Genomic DNA, 19849 nt, shown 5'->3' with positions numbered 1-19849 from the left:
ATTTTGCTTTAATTCTATTTCGTTTCTATTGGTTGTTACCTTTTAACCTTCTTTCCTTACTTCCTGCGGGCGTTTTTCTTCCCCTACGCGCCCTCCAGGGTCCTCAGCTTATGGACCGGTTCTCAGGAAGTCGGCGTAGAGTATATTCCGCCGTGGAATATGTGTATTATGCGGGCGTGGCATGGAAGTGTGTACCGCCCAAGTATTTTAGTGCGCCATTGAACGCGTATGAGGCGCAACGAAACCAATCGGAAAGATTGCGTATTAGGTGTACAGCGCTATGCTCAGACATTTGTTCCAGAACATGGCCTGTCAATATTCGTCAAGGCTACCGCATGTAACTTGTTTTTAGTGACAAATATTTATTAAGTAATGCAGATCACTCACTGCTCCAGGAGCTCTATTGGATGCTTTCAGAGAGGTTTTGCAACTTTTTTTTAGAGTTCATTTATGAACCCATGCGAAATCATTCCGTTTTCCAACCTGTCAGCGCCAGTGGGCTAAATTTAGTGCATATTTATGTGCGGTTAATTGCTGCCCGATTTGTTTTTCGTGATACATCCCTACTCAATACGTCGATATTTTTTACAGATAAATTTATTTAATGATTTTCCCACATTAATTGTGCATACTCTAAATGTGAGATATATCTTGTACGTTTTCTGTTTGTCCTTTTTGCCAATAGAGTTCTTATTTTCACTTTCACGAATATTTTATTTATTTATTTATTTATTTATTTATTTATTTATTTATTTATTTATTTATTTATTTATTTATTTATTTATTTATTTATTTATTTATTTATTTATTTATTTATTTATTTAACAATACTGCAGACTCCTTCTGGAGTCTAAGCAGGAGGGGAAACAAACATGTACAAACCAGAAATACAAAATAAAGGCAAACAATAAAAGTTAAACATTCATACTTTTAAAAAAGGCAAAATATTCCGCTTAGCCCACAATCCCAAACAATCTGAGGCAGCCTATTCCGATAGGGATAGAGTCTAGGGGGTAATAGGTATATGTAAAAGAATCGATAGAAGCATGGTATTCTTGTAAGTTTCCCGTGGTTATGCGTATGTGTTAGTCCGTGATACAGGGATCAGGTAGCGAGCCTTGTTAATCTGCGTATTATTGCTGTATAGGAGGTATAAGAACTTGAGTCTGTATTCCGTTCGTCTAGATCGGAGGGTCTCAAGGTCCAGGAGATTAATCATCTCTGTTACGCTGTCTGTTCGTCTGTAGCGGTTACAAATAAAACGGACGACCATTCTCTGCCCATTTTGCAACTTGTCTCATTTTTTTTTTTTTTTTTTTTTGGTGTGGGGGTCCCATCGACATGACGCATACTCAAAAATTGGTATAACTAGGGATTTGTATGCAGTAAGCTTCCCCTGCGTTGCGGCCGTCGCCAATTTTCTGCTTTCAAAATGCTTGCACAGACCTAATTTCGATCTTTTCCCTTCTTCTATTGCCCGATGTATATTCAATTCCCAGGAAATGACGTCATTGAGCGAGGGCGAAAAAGTTGGCTGTGGTTGAGCTCTGGTTAACCCTAGTTGAATTGCGAAAGCAACGGCGGAAGCTTGTTTTGCGTGCTACATTATTCCCCTGTCACGCCCTATCAATGTAAGGCGCTATATTAATGGGGAGGCTCAAGTTCATTATTTAAGGCTATAATGCGAAAACGTAAGCTACCAGCCCACATATAAAGTCACGCTTCAACCAAGCCGTACAAAGGTGCCTGCGTTCTGGCAGGCTGATTCTGATATCACCCTCCCATATGAAAGGAGCGACCCGAGTTGGCAGCTCCTTCCCGTGGCATAGGGGTAACGTGAATTAAAATGTAATGGCAGGCTGATTTTTTTTTTTTTTTCTTTATGAAGAGACCGTAGCTGCCGATACTATACCCGAGGTCTCGCTTAGGCTGTCGGAGTGTTGCTTTCGCAGCAAAACAAGGCAAAACATCTGGCTGGAGCGAGCGGCAGCGGCGCGGCGTCGACAACGGAGCTCGGTTGAAACGGTTGCTAGGCAACGGCTGTTCAAGGCCATTCGTTCCCATCGGCTACGCGACGAGGCGATACCTGGCGTAATGTTGATTTCGCAACAAAATGTTACTTTCACCTTGCAATAAGAATTTCTTCTAAACGCTGCATACGGAAACATTGCCTACTAAGACTTGGCTTCAGAGAAAGGGCATTTTCGTGCCGTTTATGAACTGCAGCATGTGCGATATTCCTGGAACCATTGAACATTACTTCACCAATTTTAAGACCGCAATTGTGTTCTAGAAAATTTTGCAACAGACTTTGAAAAAAAAATTTATTTGTCTTCACATTCCATTCGATACCTCGCCGCAAGGCAATATCTTGAAGCACCCCTTGATATGGGGAATAGCGCTTTTGCGACTGGCGGCAGTTCCAGCGCATGAAAATGCAGCAACGCTGCCCAACCTGCAAAGCAGCTGCGACCCTTTACAGCTTCAGCAGGATGCTGTCCTCTTTGTATTGGCGAAGTGAGGCATTGCTGCTCAATGCATCATCTGCGAACATTAGTGCGACGGAACACCTTTAACAGCGAAAGGCAATTAAAAGCCGATCACACTGCGGCGATTTCCCAGTTTGTCTACACGTGCAGTGCGGCGCTATTATAATCAAGGACTACACCACCTAGCCGCCTGCCAAAATGCCCTGGTTATTTTTTTTTTTTTTTTCGTGCACGCCCCGACGAAAACATATTTTTCGGAACAAAAGGGTCTGCCTCCGACGCTAAATGAGTGGAATACCTAAATTCCAAGCGTTATGTCGTTACAGAACAGCAAAAAAACAATGTAGGATGCGCAAAGGACAGCCTCACCATATGTTTACGCGAAGTACCGACACCAGAAAAGAGTCGTACATAAAATACGACGTGTCTCTGCCACCTGCACAGGAAAACGGAGCGACGCACCATGAGAGAGAGATTGCACCCATCCATTCACCCTGTGCGCAGTACAAAACAGACGGCCGGAAACGAGCCTGGTAGTTTCTTCTTCTTTTTTTTTTTTTATACGAGCCAATGTAGCAATCTATGACCCCATTAGACATTGCATTATGCCATCAGGTAGACCATTTTACACCGGCAGCAATGTATGGCAGCGCTGGTCGCATCAGGCAATACGTTTCTAATACTTCAAGGTAATTGGTAGTTATGTCAACTATCAACAAAATACTTATCCTGGTAGTACACTGACCGAGACGCATTAAGCCGCATTTTACATCCACTCGTATTTAGCTAAGAAATTAACAATAAATTTATACAATGTTCGTTTGTACAGCCCGAAGACTGTTATTGAGCGTTAAAATTCTGAAACTTGCAAGTGGCGCAGGCTTGGCCGTCAAAGGGTCTTGGGGTCAGGCAGCGGAGCCTGTGAGCCCATCCAGCAAGTGAAAGCAGAATTGTTTGGGATATGTAAGCAAAATGCTGCTTTAAAGTAGAACAACTCAGTGACGTTGTGTACGAAGTGTAGGAGACCGTCACAGCACTAGTAAGTCACTTTCAAAAGCAACTCTAAGACCTGACAAGCTCATTTCACCCTGGAATCTTCCGCTCCCCTACACACGCCGATTCTATGCCGTTATTAGCCGTCAAAAGAAGGCCTCTTAAAGGCCACTTTCAAATCAAATATAAAGGAAACTTCTACTCATAATGACACCGCAGCGCAGTCTATAGAATGGCCACGCCGACGGCTTTATTCGTTTAACCCCACTGGTATACCGCAAGAAAGCACGTCAGCTCTCAATAGAAGTAATGGTAAATTTTATGCGTGCTCCCGGGGTATCTTACTCCTATTTGCGCCAACGTTTCGCTCCCTTGTGTTCTGAATGAACTGCTCCAGATTCAGCTTCCCATTAGAATACTTTTTGCATTGAACACCTTTGCTACTATAGCAGAGAAGTCGTCAGACCTATTTTGAAGAAACTCACCTAGTAAACTGAACTAGAAACTGCGTTGTAAGTAATTCGCCCAAGATTTTTGTTTTTTAACTTTTTCGTTCTAGAGTCTGATGCCTACTTTGGCAACGTTGTTCTTTGTACTTGCGCAGCCGTCTTCTAAAATAATCTATTATACAAAGCTCGATAGAATAACATAAGTGAGCGACTTCCCATTTCCCACTTATATATTGTCAAACCCCGTCGTAATAAATTGTTGGTCAGGTGGTGGGTACAACTACCCTCACGACGCATCCTCAACCGCTGGAGCTTCTTCGTAGCCATCTTCTCGCTGATCTCCCGCCCGTTTCAGTAAGAATACAGCAGACTACCGAGCTGTCCCGAATGCCAACAGGGACCTTCTGCCCCCGTCTGGCGATGTGCCGCTGACGACCACGAAAGCGACGCTACCGTTTCGTGAGCCTCGTTCCTTTGCCGGTCAAGCATTATGAACGCGTGAGCCGCTATAACCGCTGGGAATTGGTGGCTAAACTAGCGAATGTTGTCTTCTTCTTTACGCAAACTGCCTTGATGTGGTACGAAAATCGTGAGGACTCCGTGAACTCTTGGGACAGTTTTGTCGAAGCAGTCGAGGAATGCTTCGGTGACCTAGCTGCAAAGAAGAAACAGGCCGAGCATACACTTGCTCAGAGGGCCCAAGCAGCAGGGGAAACTTGCACCACCTACATCGAGGTCATGCTGAGGTTGTGCAAGACTGTCAACAGCAGGATGACTGAGGAAGATAAAGTAGGCCATCTGCTCAAGGGCATTGCGGAAGACGTCTACCACTTTCTTATTGCCAAGGACAACTTGAGTTCTGTCTCTGACGTTATCCGACACTGCCGCACATTCTATACCCTCAAGACTCGCCGCATTACACCGAAGTTTGGACGGCTCACAAATGTCATTACAGTGGCTAGCATCGAAGAATCGCCATCTCGCTATCCGTAAAATTGTTCACGATGAGACGTCACGACGTGAGCAGCTTTCCCGGCCTAATAACTTCGCAGGTGACGTATACGGTCTTCCAACCTATGGGGGTGCCCACCCGCCAATGTCAGCGAATATCACTGACTTCAACTGCCGTGACGACCTGTACACACCGCGACCAAGACCCGACGAGAGTTACCAACAGTTCTCTTACCATCAGCGCAGAGATCCTCGCTCTTACTCCAATCGTACATCGCGCCGACCGCTGGACAGCTATACATCCTCCCGGAACTATCATCTGGATATTCGTCGCGTTCTACCGTGCTGGAATCAGCTGACACGCCCCTTTTTGATCCACCTATTCCGGTGTGCTATTGGTGTGGTGTCGCGGATCACATTTCCCGCTACTGCAATCGGCGCGCACCGCTCAGGAATCCTCCGACGGCATGGAACCGACGGGCCGTCCAGTCCTACACCGACACTTATCGGCCAGATTATCCTAACCGGAGGAGCCGTTTGCTAAGCGAAGGAGTGCGAAGCCATTCTCCTGCGTCCGACCGTAGTGTGACACCCCCTTCTTCGTTCAGTGTGCGCCGTTCCCCGTCACCACGCCGCTAATCTCCGCCACCCTTGCAGGAAAACTAGCCAGCGCGGCCGATGGAGGTCAGGTCGCTGGACAATGTGCTCTATACCTAGTATTCCTCCGTCTGAGTACATATTAAAGAATAAGGTTAATGTGGTTGTTGACGGTTTGTGTACAATGGCATTGGTAGATACTGGTGCTATACTATTTCGGCCATGAGTTGAGGTTTCAAGAACTTTTTGAAGAACAAAGTTCTGTTTATTTGGGACAAATCTGCTCATTTTTATGGAGTAAGTGGAGAGTTATTGTATCAGGTTGGAGTGTGCAGTGTTAAAGTTTCTTTGTGGGTCACAGTATTCCCGGCGGAGTTTGCAGTACTGCCTCGATCGACACACGACGTAATCTTGGAAACTGACTTCCTGCGTATGTGCGTCGCTACAGTTTATTGCCGGACGGGAGCGCTAAGTGTTAGTGGTTCTCTTCCTCGTGAACTTTTGGTCAAATTATGAAGACTTTTTGGATTTGTGTGATGAAGTCGTCGTACCGCCACATTCTGCAGTGTGCGTCCAGGTGTCCAGCTCCCGTGCCATTACGACTCATTTGAGGCTACTGTGGCGCCTCTTCATTCACAGTGCGTAAAGAAAAATGTGCTAGTGCCGCATTGTTTGGTTTGTGTGAAAGAGGACCGTACGAAATTGTGGACTATAAATTGCTCTCCGGAACCGGTTGGCTTTTCAGTAGGCTTGAAACTAGCTTCATTAGCACAGCTATCCCGGATTATGTAGCTCTCGCTACTCCTTCCCCCTAAAACCCCGCTTCTTACTCGCCCGCTGACAAGAAGCTTGTTCCGATAATCAGCGCATCTTTGAACGCCTCGCAACACCAGATCTTGATGAACCTATTATCTCAGCACGTGTCCGTCTTTAATTCTACGCAGTCCGACGGCTCGCAACATTTTCCTGTTTCACGCACGTCATAGGATTGACACGGGATTTGCCCATCCGATCCGTCACGAGCCATACCGTGTGTCGCCATCAGAGCGTAAGATCATCACCGAGCAAGTCCAAGACGTTGGACAGGGGCGTAGCACAGGAGTCATCCAGTCGTTGAGCGGCCCCGTGATATTGGTGAAGAAAAAACACGGGACATGGAGGTTCTGCATCGACTACCATCGCCTCAACTCCATCACTAAAAAGTATCCGTCTCTCCCGCTCATTGACGATGTCATCGATTATCTTTTCTCCGCGTCTTATTTCTCTTCGGTTGATTTGTGATCGGAGTATCGGCAGATTCCGATGGACCGTGCTGACAAGAAAAAACTGCATTTGTAACGCCGGACGGCCTATTTGAATTTAATGTGATGCCCTTCGGCCTTTGTAATGCACCGGAGATATTTGAAAGATTTATGGATATAATACTTCGTGGCCTCAAGTGGGAAATCTGCATGTGCTATTCAGACGACGTATTTTTGGCCGGAATTTTATTGAACATAACACGCGACTCGCTATTGTATTAGATTGCCTGCAGAAAGCTGGCCTTGTCCTGAATTCTAAAAAGTGCCTTTTTGACGAACGTCAAGCGCTGGTACTCGGACATCTCGTCGACCAGGGTGGAGTTCAGCCAGATCCACAGAAGACTGCAGCAGTTGCAGCATTCCAACGACCACAGACTCAAAAGTAGCTTCGCAGTTTTTTAAGGCTGTGCTCTTACTTTCGACGATTGATCCCAAGATTTACCGACGTCGCCTACCCTCTGACGTCCCTTCTCCAAAAGGACGTCCCTCTCGACTGGACCTCAGCTAAAGTTTCTGTTTACATCACATCCCATACTACGGCACTGGAACCCCTCCGCTCCAACGGAAGTCCACACTGTTGCAAGTGGGATTGGTGTCGGCGCTGTGCTTGTACAACGTTCGGCAACCGGCGAGCAAGCAATTGCATATGCAAGCCGTTCCCTCAGTAAACTTGAGCGTAACTACAATGTTACTGAGCAAGAGTGCCTCGCTGTAGTTTTCACTGTTCAGCAGTTTCTGTGCTACCTATATGGACGCCATTTCACAGTTGTGACGGACCATCATGTCCTGTGTTGGCTCGTCAACCGTCGTGATCCATCTGGTCGTCTGGCACGCTGAGTCCTTCGTCTGCAGGAGTGCGACTTCACTGTTTCGTACAAGACGGGCCGCAAACACTCTGATGCAGACTGTATTTCACGTATTCCCCTTCCTACGACTGAATGTGACTATGCTGACTTCAACCACTACATCGCCTCTGCCGTGCCTGAGTTTCTCGACGCCTCGGCTCTGCGGACTGCTACAATATGTACACAGCACTGGTGAATTTTGGCAATAACTTTCGATACAAACTATGCAACTGATCAGCTGACTGTGTAACAATAAACTGATGTAGCAAAGCGACTGGTTTCCGTGCACTCACCTATTTCGAGGTACTTTTTGGCTGACATCGTCTTGAGCAGAATTTGGAAGAACTGCAGCTGACAGCTGTCACCCAGCATGGAACCGTAACGATGTTTCTTCGTGACCTGCAACAAGGAGTAGGTTAAGCTCTCACCTCAGACGCATACACTATACGACCACGATTTAAACGTTGCATCACTTCCATTCGCATCCTTCCTCTCTTTTACTTCCTTTTCCCCCTTTCCCCAGTGTGTAGTGGCAGGCCAGGGTCTCTTTACCGCCGGCCGACCTCTCCAACTTTCTTCTCATTAAAATACTATCTCTCCTTCTCTCTTTTGGCATGTAATGAGCCAGCCGTATTGACTCCTTGCTTCTCGTTATTCTTAAGCATTTGGATGCGTACGTGTATGCCCAATGAACACTCTTATGGCATCATCTTACTCCTACACCAGTTCAGAAGTCGATGATACTAAACACTGAGAAATAAAAATAATGACTGGTTCGATAGATATCCTGTATGCTTAAATAATTGTCAACGATGGTCACTGATTTTACTGTGGAAAGTAAACATGAAGCGTCATTCGGCCTGCACTGTATATCAAGGCAAATCATTGACGTTCATTGTATATTTATTTATTTTAGTATGTAAGGAGTGAGTGAGTGAGTGAGTGAGTGAGTGAGTGAGTGAGTGAGTGAGTGAGTGAGTGAGTGAGTGAGTGAGTGAGTGAGTGAGTGAGTGAGTGAGTGAGTGAGTGAGTGAGTGAGTGAGTGAGTGAGTGAGTGAGTGAGTGAGTGAGTGAGTGAGTGAGTGAGTGAGTGAGTGAGTGAGTGAGTGAGTGAGTGAGTGAGTGAGTGAGTGAGTGAGTGAGTGAGTGAGTGAAAATAATCCTTGAGGAAATGAAAGGCGTAGTAATTCTCTCACATATCGAGGTATCTCAACGTCGTCATAGCGCAAGAGTGGAAAGCAGCAGTGGACGATGGAAGATATAAGGACGTGCAATGGTGGATAGATCCGAAATAATTACTCCCAATCGGGGAGCGAGAGAGCAACTTACACCTCCAACCTGAATTAAATGTGGCGCTGTATCTAGACACAAATGCGCAATTAACAAAAGAAAGATTTCACAAAAAGACTACAGCGCGACCGACTGCGTTTCCGAAGCTCGTTAAGCCGAATAATCCTGACCTCTGTAAGCAGCTGTTCGGATGTCATTACAAACATCGTGTCTCTCGCTCTTTCTGCCTCTCTGTCATTATCTGCCGCATAGCCGATTCTTCCACCCTTATAAGGCACTGGTAGTTTGCTGTGCATTTCCATTTGAGTATAATTATCAAGATTTAGTTCCGCAGTAACTGGAAAAAATTATACTGCTTGCGATAACCGCGTAAAGAGCAACAAGGCTACTCTTTTGTTGGCGAACATAGCAACGTCCAGCTGAACTTCACCTTAAAAATGTTTTGAAAAGGATAAAGGACAGATTAGCAAGACGAAATTGCGAAGCATATGCAGTCAGGAACTCGGGAGACCAATGTGTCAGTACGCCTTTAGTGGTATCGTTCAAAAAGGAATTTGATTTTTTGCGCTTACCGACAGGACGTTAAAGATAAGGAAGAAGTTAGATGCAGACTTGAAGTGAAGGGAAATTATTTGCGGGTTCTGGTCAATATAGTTGTCAGTGCAGCGTTGTCCTTGTGTTTGTGTGTGCTTGTTATTTTTAGTTTTGTTACCTGCTCTGCTGCCTTCTTCCAAGATGTGTGACCGACTAGCTAAACATTCAACTCTGTTATTAATACGTAAATGGGTTGGAGAATGTTTACTCACAGTGAAAAGTGCCACTCAATAAGGTACGGACACAAATACTTTCCGTCCATTGCATGAAAAAGGCTTTTTTGTTTTTCAAATGTGTTGTTTATGAACGCAGTTGTTTACTATAAGGTTACAAGTACGGTAACATTAGATATTCCCCAGACGCTCCCTTGGGACGCTAGTAGAAATTTGCTGTTTAATGTCAAAAAAAAAAAACATCCAATTGATTCTCTATGGTTGTCTTAACTACTTCTAGAAACTGTTGGACAGACACTGAGAGCAAGATTTTCTTTCACATGAGATCGGTATAGACAGTTTTCAAGAATGATCTCATAACGGTATCTTTCAATGTTCCCCAGTTGCCACGCAATTGGAAGTGGTGTCCAAGAAAGCGGGACTCCATGCTAATTTAACTCACCTCCATGAGCTTCTCTTGCACCGGGTGCAGCCGTAGTGTATGCTCAGCAGCATACTGGGCAGCCCTGGGGCACACCAAGTCCTTCTTGTTGGGGACTCTGAGTTCTTCCTATGGAGGAAGCAAAGAGGTAAGAGTTAAGGCATGCAAGGAAGATATACAACGCACCATACACATATCACAAAATGTGCAGGAGCTATTCTTCCGTGACAAAAGCGGCCCTTGCCTCGTACGATTTGCACACTTCATAGCCATCGGTGCTCCGAGACCCGCGATAACAAGATGAGCAGTGCTGTTGGTTTTAAACTTCCAAACACCGCAGAGGTACGACCTCAAGTCTGGTGATAAGTTCCTTATTTTGTAGCTCGCTCTAACGGGCCTAAAGAGTAATTAATGTCCGGAATCTACATTGTGAAGGACGCAGCAATAGAGAGCTGCGGGGTGAATCCAAACATCTGCGGAAGCCTGCCCTGCACTGGCATCCAATTGCGCGCAGCCGTATTACGCATTTCGCATTCCGCCCAACTGCACTCAGGGACAGCGATGCATCAAACTCTGGTGAAAGAGGAGCATCGGAATGTGAACTTTTCTTGTCGCACTCAGTTGGAGAAGGCATCGAAAGATGTAGCCGGCATGTGTTTCCTTAACTGGAACTGGCCTCACTTTCTCAGCCATGCGCAAGCATATCAGGAGCCGGAAGTCCACAGAACTCGTTACTTCAGCTGTTGATTGGCCACTGCAGCTTTAAGTCCTTTAGCAGTGACAACGAAACGTTGTATAAATTGAACGGTGACAGCCCTTCACACAGTTAGTGTATAGCTTGATTGCCACGAGTGCAGCTTTGCAGGCGAATTTGAGGTATTAGAAAACATATAAATAAATTTATTTAAAAATAACCCCCAGAACAGCACCCGCCACAGCTGTTCGTCAGTCGCAATTACATGGTGCTGGTTTTCTACGAAGATTGCCTTTCTACTAATCAAGACAATAATACTGTGAGCTAAAATTTAAAAAAAGCACGCAAACGCTTTGTTGCTTCTCGTTAGATTCCGGAATAAAAATTTCAGGGGTGCGCTTTTGTCCTCTTAGGTGTAACAGTGCGAAACGATCGCGTTTACACCGCCAGGTGGATTCGCCCGACACACCGCTAGACAACCTCGCCACACTCAGTGCCTCTGGGCAGTTCGTAAACCGGAAGAGCGCGCGCCAACCTCGTTCATGAAACATGTAAGACGTGTCTTACATGCCCAGCATTCACCCGGTTCTAGTAAAGCAAGAAGCCTACATTTTTCTCCACAAGTAGGCCGCTCTCGTGCTAGAACATGCCACCCATGCATCGCATCAATGCAATTCTGACTGCCAAAGCTTATCTCAGCAACAATAAAAAAATATGCGTCGTTTCTTTTTTTCTTTCTTTTTCTTATTTGGCGGCAGCTGCCTCTGTGTCCCTCATCTGGTTGTGTTCAGTATTATGTTCTTGAGAGATTATGTGTTCTTACATGTGTGTATGCGTTGCTGAGACGATATCTGTGCGTGTCCGCGGTTTATACGTGCACGTTTTGTGCTTTGTTAATCTTGCTGCTTCGAGCTTAAAACCGTAAGTGGTGCATTGGTGAAATGTTCGCACGAATTGATTGCCATGAGTATAACTTAGTTCTTGACTACGAAGCATGCTTCAAGTGTGCAACATGAGCTGAACGTTATGAAATACTTCAATGCGCTTTCCGAGAGGGCCATTAAGGAAAATTTAAATACGCCAATAAATCACCTACTTTATTTGCCCGAGCATTAGTTCAGTATGAACAGATTAGGAAGTGTGTGTGTGTGTGTGTGTGTGTGTGTGTGTGTGTGTGTGTGTGTGTGTGTGTGTGTGTGTGTGTGTGTGTGTGTGTGTGTGTGTGTGTGTGTGTGTGTGTGTGTGCGTGTGTGTGTGTGTGTGTGTGTGTGTGTGTGTGTGTGTGTGTGTGTGTGTGTGTGCGTGCGTGCGTGCGTGCGTGCGTGCGTGCGTGCGTGCGTGCGTGCGTGTGTGTGTGTGTGTGTGTGTGTGTGTGTGTGTGTGTGTGTGCGTGCGTGCGTGCGTGCGTGCGTGCGTGCGTGCGTGCGTGCGTGCGTGTTTAGCTAGTTGTTAATGCAGCCTGCTTTCAGTGTACGAAGGGAAGAAACCTACAGTCGCCGAGGCCAAGGAAGGAGTAGATTTTTTCTTAATTTTTGCCTTTGCTACTGGCCTGAATTAACACTGCTATCAGTACTGCAACCGTAGTACTAATTCAGGCCAATAGCAAAGTAAAAACTTTTAAAAATCCTTTACGCTTTCTTTGGCCTCGCCTATAGCCCCGCCGGGGTGGTGCAGTGGTAAGACGCCCGACTACTGTGCCGGAGTTCCCGGGTTCGAACCCGACCGCGGCGGCTGCGTTTCGAAGGAACACATCCAACGAGAAACTCATGCAACTTGGTGTCAGCAACACCTTTGAAGAATTAAGAGAGAGCCAACTTAAGGCCCAAGAGAAAAGATTGAGCAGTACGAAGACCGGAAGAGCGCTCCTGACAAGACTAGGTCGCAAGCTAGAAGAACCACAGAGCAGCCGAGTGACAGTACCGGATCTGCTACGAAGAAAGATAAGCACACAACCCATACCCCGAAACATGGATCCAAATCTCCACGCTCGCAGAAGGGCAGCTAGGGCAGATCATTACGAGAAAAACATGGGATACAGGGAAGACGCAGTCTACACAGACGCCTCTAGATATCCACAAACACACAAAGGAAACGCAGTAGCGGTGGTAGTAAACCACGAAGGGGAACACATCGCAAGTGTCACGACCAGGGTGTCTGACATAACAGAAGCAGAAGAGATAGCCATTGCTCTGGCTGTAAGAGAAGGATATAGGACAGGGAGACCTCTCCACATCCTAACAGACTCACAAGAGGCGTGCTGGAATTACACTAGGGGCAGGATTAGCAGTGCGGCACTCAAGGTCCTCAAAGAGGGTGCGCCCTCGGAGGAGACACCAAAGCAAAACATAATCTGGATACCGAGCCACGTGGGAATCAGGGGCAACGAGGGGGCAGACAATCTAGCTCGAGGGATGACCAGCCGAGCGGGAGCGTCGCACACCCCGGAGGACCCCCAGATCAGATGCGGAGAGAGTTATTCAGACCTACTAAACCTATATAAGGGGCTGAGGTTCCACTACCCCCCCCCCCCCCCGCCACACAAACAACTAACCAAGGAAGAAGCCACGGGATGGAGAAGACTACAAACGGGCTCCTTCCCAAACCTACACGTACTAAACAAGATTCTCCACATCCTAACAGACTCACAAGAGGCGTGCTGGAATTACACTAGGGGCAGGATTAGCAGTGCGGCACTCAAGGTCCTCAAAGAGGGTGCGCCCTCGGAGGAGACACCAAAGCAAAACATAATCTGGATACCGAGCCACGTGGGAATCAGGGGCAACGAGGGGGCAGACAATCTAGCTCGAGGGATGACCAGCCGAGCGGGAGCGTCGCACACCCCGGAGGACCCCCAGATCAGATGCGGAGAGAGTTATTCAGACCTACTAAACCTATATAAGGGGCTGAGGTTCCACTACCCCCCCCCCCCCGCCACACAAACAACTAACCAAGGAAGAAGCCACGGGATGGAGAAGACTACAAACGGGCTCCTTCCCAAACCTACACGTACTAAACAAGATTTTTCCAACACAATATAGCGCCAGCTGCCCATGGTGCGGATCAAAACCAACACTGTATCACATCACGTGGGAATGCGAGAGAAATCATGCATTTCACAAACAGAAAACACCAAGTGCGGAGCAATAGGAGAGCCGGCTCACCAGCTGCGAGCTAGAGGCCCAGAGGGCACTCATAGCACACGCTAGCGAGGTGGCCCGACTCAGTGGAGCCCTGGACTAGGGGCCCAACCACGGCCAGGGAGGTGACGGACTTCCAGAAAAAGCCTCGACCTCCACCGCTAACAAACTTCCAAAAAACAAATAAAGTTTTCAATCAATCAATCAATCGATGGAGGCGAAATGAAGTGGCGTCCGTGTGCTGTGCGGAGGAGGAGGAGGAAAACACTTTATTTCTCGAGCGAGTTTGGACCCTTCAAGGGCCCAGGGCCACCGCACGGCCCTCACATTACGCGCATGTGTCCAGGTCAAGTAGGGCCATGGCACTAGCACCCCGGTCCACACAGCGAAGTTGGATGTCCAGGTCCTGCGACGTAAGGAGGGCCTCCCATTCCTCCCATGATCCGATGGCGGGCTGTCCCTGCGGGGAAGGATCGGCAGGGCAGCCGAAAAGAATGTGGTCCAAGGTGGCGTGCAGCTCTCCACAGCGAGTGCACTCAGGGGAAACGGGTCGGTAGTAGGATAGGCGTTGAGGGTTGATAAGCGTTCGGGTTTGAAGACGCCTCCAGAGGATTTGTTGGGAGTGAGACAGCTGGGAGGGGGGAGGGGGGTAGAGTTGACGGGCAAGGCGTGCTTGCTGTGTGAGCTCAGAAAATGTATGTGCCCGCTCCCTCGAGAAATCCCATGTCAGCGCACGTTAAAGATCCCCAGGTGGTCGAAATTACTCCGTAGCCCTCCACTACGGCTCCTCTTTCTCTCTTTCCACTTTCACTCCCACCTTCCTCCCTTCCCTTACGGCGCGGTTCGGGTGTCCACAGAGCAAGTGTGACAGTTACAGCGCCTTTTCCTTCCTGTGAACCAATTTAACTTAACTGTTGGCTTCTTTCCTTCGTGTATCTTTACAAGCCTTTCAATCCCATTCAATTATCTGCTTACCTGCTTTCCGTATGCAAGATGGACTTCATCGCTATGCATCACCCTACTAATATCAGCTTCAATATGACATAAAGAGCCATTTATAAATAAACAAATCGCTGGGCCATTTGACCCTAGCATAGATCAATGTCTACGACAGTTTCCTGCTTATCAGGTGTGCTTCGAGTCCATAACAAGTATTAATTCGCTTTGTCCATTACTTCAGCTGTGTGTGGTTGAAGTGCTCCTGGAGACCACATGCAGCCAATTAGCGCGCTCCCTATCCAATAATAATAATAATTGGTTTACAGGAAGGGAAAGGCACAGTATCTGTCACACTTGTTTCTGTGGGCACCTGAACCGCACCATTGGGGAAAGGTGGAAGGTGGGAGTGAAAGTGGATAGAGAGAAGAAGGAGCCGCAAATAGTTGTTTTTTCTAACAAACTATTTTGTATATCTTCCCTGAAACACGCTGTATACTACATAAGCCAGCGGGAAAAGCTTTAAAAAAATGCCAGCTAGCAGCAAACAAGAAAAGAAGACAACCAGCCCTCCTAGCTCGGACCTATGCACACCGGGCAGTAAGTCGTATACGGGATGGGATTTTTTACTTTCTTTTTCTCTTTTTCTTTCTTTCTTTACCAAGACAGAATATAGATACCCAAGGTGGGCTTCTTAGCACCTACGAAAAGGCAATTTTTTGAAACAATAGAAAACTAACACACAAATATGTGCAATGCAAGCACGGACGTAAGCGACGGCGTTAACCGGAGAATCTGATGTGCCGAGACAATTTATTAGAAAAATAATAATAATAATAATAATAATAATAATAATAATAATAATAATAATAATAATAATAATAATAATAATAATAATAATAATAATAATAATAATAATAATAATAATTGATTCACAGGAAGGGAAAGGCGCAGTATGTGGACACCTGAACCACGCCGTAAGGAAGGGAGCAAGGTGGGAGTTAAAGTGGACAGAGAGAAAGAGGAGCCGTAGTGGAAGGCTACGGAGTAATTTCGACCACCAAGGGAGGAGGAGGAGGAGGAAGAACATTTATTTCCGCCGAATATGGTGCAGCAGCCACCTACGTGTCCGCACGCAGGCGTCCGGGGAGGCAGTCTGTCACACCGCGGCCAGAGGACACCCGGCCTCGTCTAGGAGAAGAGGTCTTCAGCCTCGGCCGCCAGGCGGACGGCGAATCGCTGTGTTTTTTCGTCGGAGCTTCTTAGCGTGGTCTCCCATTCATCGCTAGTTTTAATCGTGTTGCGCCCTGGGGCACGAACGCATCTCCATATTATATGATCTAATGTTGCCACGTGGCCACAAAATTTACAAATTTCGGTTTCTGCACCGTCCCTCTTCCGCCCTCTGGCACCCGTCCAACTCCTCCACAGGGGCGAAAAGAAATTTCGAGCTTGGAGTCTTCTCCAGTCGTACGATTCCTTTTTGCTCAGGGATCTAACCGGTGGCTGATATATCCTCCGGTCTTTCTTCAAGTTGTCGGTTACATCCCTAAAGGTACCTATACATTCTTTGGTTTTAGATGTTGTGGAGGCGTCCGCAGCACCCCGAGGTAGCGAGGAGCGGGCGAGCATGTGGGCAGCCTCGTTGCCGGCGAGACCGGCGTGTGCTGGGGTCCAGATTATGGTCACGCTTTCGGCGAGAGACGACTCGTTCAGAAGTTTTGCAGCACGATTGCTGACTCTACCCTTGCTAAAATTTCTAACCGCCGCTTTGCTATCGCTGATGACGTGTTTCACGCCTGGTCGTGCAATGGCAATGGCTATTGCAATCTCCTCCGCCTCTACCGGCGGTAGATCTCGATTTCTTTCTATTCCTATGGCGATCCCAGTGTCCAATAGGGCGACCGAGGTTACGTCGCCTTCTTTCCCGATCGCTGCATCGGTGTAGGCGACCGATCCCGGCGGGAGTTTGTCCAATTTGTTAGCGAGGTGCTTAGCTCTGCTTTTCCTCCTCCCCTCGTCGTGTACGGGGTGCATGTTCTTCGGTATGGGCGAGACGTATAGATGCTTTCTGATTTCTCGATCTATGCTTTCATTGACACTTTCGCCTTCCCCGGGCGCTAGTAGGTTTACCTAAGCGAGGATTTGCCTACCCGCCGCCGTTCCTGCGAGTCGCTCTCTCTGGGACAGCCTGACCGCCGCAGCCAGCTCTTTCCACTCATTATGCAACCCCATTTTCTCTAGAATGTCGTTAGAAGTAGAAGTAGTTATGGGGAGTCCTAAAGCGCACTTCGTGCATCTCTTAATTATAGTGTTTAATTTGTGTTCTTCGGTCTTGTCGATATTTCGGAATGGAGTCGCGTAGCACATTCTGCTCGTGACAAAAGCTTGTACGAGTGTGAGTCTACTAGCCTCCGTGAGACCACTCCTTCTGTTGGACGTCTTCTTAAATACTCTGACTACGAGCTCCGCCTGATCTTTTAATTTCTTAATCAGGCTTTTGTTACTACCCCTGCGGTTGATAATCATACCTAATATTCTAATTTCATCTACTTTCCGGACTTCGCTTCCGTTGACTTTAATTTTGATATCTGGAGTTATCTTCCTACTACTGCTGGTCATTACCAGGAGCTCCGATTTTTCTGGCGAACAGCATAGACCTACGTCCTCTGCGTGATAGCTGATTATATTTGCTGCCTCTTGGAGCCTGGATGTGATGTACGAGTCGTTCCCTTCGCACATCCAGACGGTCACATCATCCGCGTAGATGCTTAGTTTTAAGTCATCGAGATGGCCAAGCTTACTGGGGAGCTTCCTCATTACGATGTTAAAAAGGAAAGGTGAGAGCACAGCCCCCTGCGGAGTGCCTCTGTTACCCAGTGGGAACTCCTCCGAACATAAGCCCTGAAAGCTGATGATCGCCGTCCTGTCTCGCAGGAATGATCTAATGTAGTTGTAGGTTCTTTCACCTACTCTAAGCTCAGCGAGCCCGTCGAGAATGGCGTCGTGACTGACGTTGTCAAAAGCTTTCTTAAGGTCTAAGCCTAGAATAGCTTTCGTATTTTTTTTTCCTGAAGTCTCTGACAACATCGTTATGTAGTCTGAGCATGGTATCTTGCGTACAAACGCCGGGCCTGAATCCGACCAATTCAGCCGGCCACGCATCATTCTCTTCGGTGTATTTGGTTAGCCTCCTCTGAATAACTTTCTCAAGTAGTTTGCCTACGCAGGATGTTAGTGATATTGGGCGGAGATTCTCCAAGCCCGGTGGTTTTCCCTGCTTGTGGATTAGGGTGATCTTAGCCCTCTTCCACTCCTGGGGTACTTGACCACTCTCTCACACCTGATTTAAATATTTGGTTAGGGCGTTGATCGATTCGTCGTCCAGATTTGCAAGCATCTTGTTATTAACGAGGTCCGGCCCGGGGGCCGAGCGTCTTTTTAGGCCGTGCAGCTCCGCTCTGACTTCTGCCACTGTTATGGACGCGTCAAGCTCGCTGTTCGCCGGTCCGTTGTAATCTCTGTAATGCGCTGTGGCGGGGGGAGCTACGTACATGGACTTGAGCTTGTCAATGAGCTGTTTGTCCGTACCCTTAAAGTTATACCTCGCCTTGACCTGTTCTATATTGGCGACCGTTTTGGACTTAGTCGGGTCTATCAGGAACCTGAGCAGTTGCCACGTCTTGGCCCCATTCATGGTGCCCTCCATCTCGTCGCATTTGTTATCCCAACGTTGCGACTCGAGTTTCCGGGCGTATTTTTTTATTTCGACGTTGTGTCTGGCTATCTCTCTCCTGAGATTGCGGTTCCACTTTTGCTTTTTGAGCTTCTTCGTTAGCTCTTCTTTCTTTTTGAACATGCCGAATAGCCTGCTATCCATCGCCTCAGGCAGAGCTTCGCCTTTAATTTCTTCGGTGGCCTCGTTGACATGGGTAATTAATTGGGCGGCCCAATTTTGAATGCACTCTATATCTCCAATTTCTTCCCGTTCTCTGATCTGTCTGAATTTATCTCAATCCACTTGGGTTTCCGTCCGACACACAGCGCGCTTAACGCTCACTTTCCTACTTAGTTCTACCTCTAGCACGTAGTGGTCGCTACCTAGATACTGATGCTTGTTCGTCCACTTGACTATGCCAGTTCTATGGCAGAGAGTCAAGTCCGGGTTTGTGTCCGCTGACACACTGTTGCCCACCCTCGTCGGGCATCTAATGTCGTTAGCGATGTAGAGGTTTGACTCAGTGATATCTTCCAACAGCGTTTGACCCTTCGGGCTGCTGGTCGTGTAACCCCATTCTCGATGTCTGGCATTAAAATCGCCGGCTATTATTAGTGGGTTCTTACCTGCCAGGCTAATCGCTCTCTTAAATATCGGGCCAAACCTCGCCTTCGTGCACTTCGGGGAGCTGTACACATTGAGTAGACATATGCTGCCTCTGTTCTTTTTACCGGTCAGGATTTCCACAAAGACCGTTTCGGTCTCCCTGTTACCTACTTCGTGCTGGACGACGGCGACGTTGTTTTTGACGTACGTCACGACCTGTGTTTTACTTCCCTTCCCGCTATCGTAGCTTTTGTACCCCGAAAGCTTCCATACACCTCGCGTTTCCTGCAGAGCCATCGCCAAAGGCTGTGTGTTCTGGCTAGCTACGTACTGTTGCAAGAGCCATCGCTTCATTGACAACGACCGGCAATTCCATTGCCAAATTTTAGACGTTTTGGGATCCATTATGATTTTGATATTGTATACCCGATGCGTTGCAAAGGGCTTGAAGCATCTTTTCTAGCACTCCAAATCTCGCCTCAAGTTTCTTATTCAGGTTCAATTCGAAGTCTATGATTTCATCCTTGACTAATTTTCTAAAAGCCACGTGCTTTCTGGCTTGTCCAATTACACTAGTGTCGTCTGATTTACGTTTCGCGGGTCTAGCCTGATCGATATTCATTTCATCTGAGTGGTCACTGTCCCTGCCACAATT

The 19849-nt window shown here is 47.2% G+C and overlaps 1 protein-coding gene across 1 annotated transcript in view; it reads right to left on the bottom strand.

Annotated features, from left to right (window-relative positions):
* Positions 1-19849, bottom strand: part of LOC146207240 (putative caffeoyl-CoA O-methyltransferase 2) — a 129140-nt gene that overhangs the window by 3370 nt on the left and 105921 nt on the right. Inside the window, exons 4-5 of the mRNA XM_084577698.1 lie at positions 10125-10232; positions 7919-8024 (exon numbers count right to left, since the gene is read on the bottom strand). Of these exons, the coding sequence (XP_084433824.1) occupies positions 7919-8024; positions 10125-10232 (214 nt within the window). The remainder of the gene's footprint in view (positions 1-7918; positions 8025-10124; positions 10233-19849) is intronic.

Source organism: Amblyomma maculatum, chromosome 1 (genome assembly GCF_055883805.1).
Source record: "Amblyomma maculatum isolate TAMU_Amacu chromosome 1, ASM5588380v1, whole genome shotgun sequence".
Lineage (NCBI taxonomy): Eukaryota > Metazoa > Arthropoda > Arachnida > Ixodida > Ixodidae > Amblyomma > Amblyomma maculatum.
Note: the sequence above shows the minus strand (reverse complement) of the source record. Positions and strands in the feature narration are given on the sequence as shown.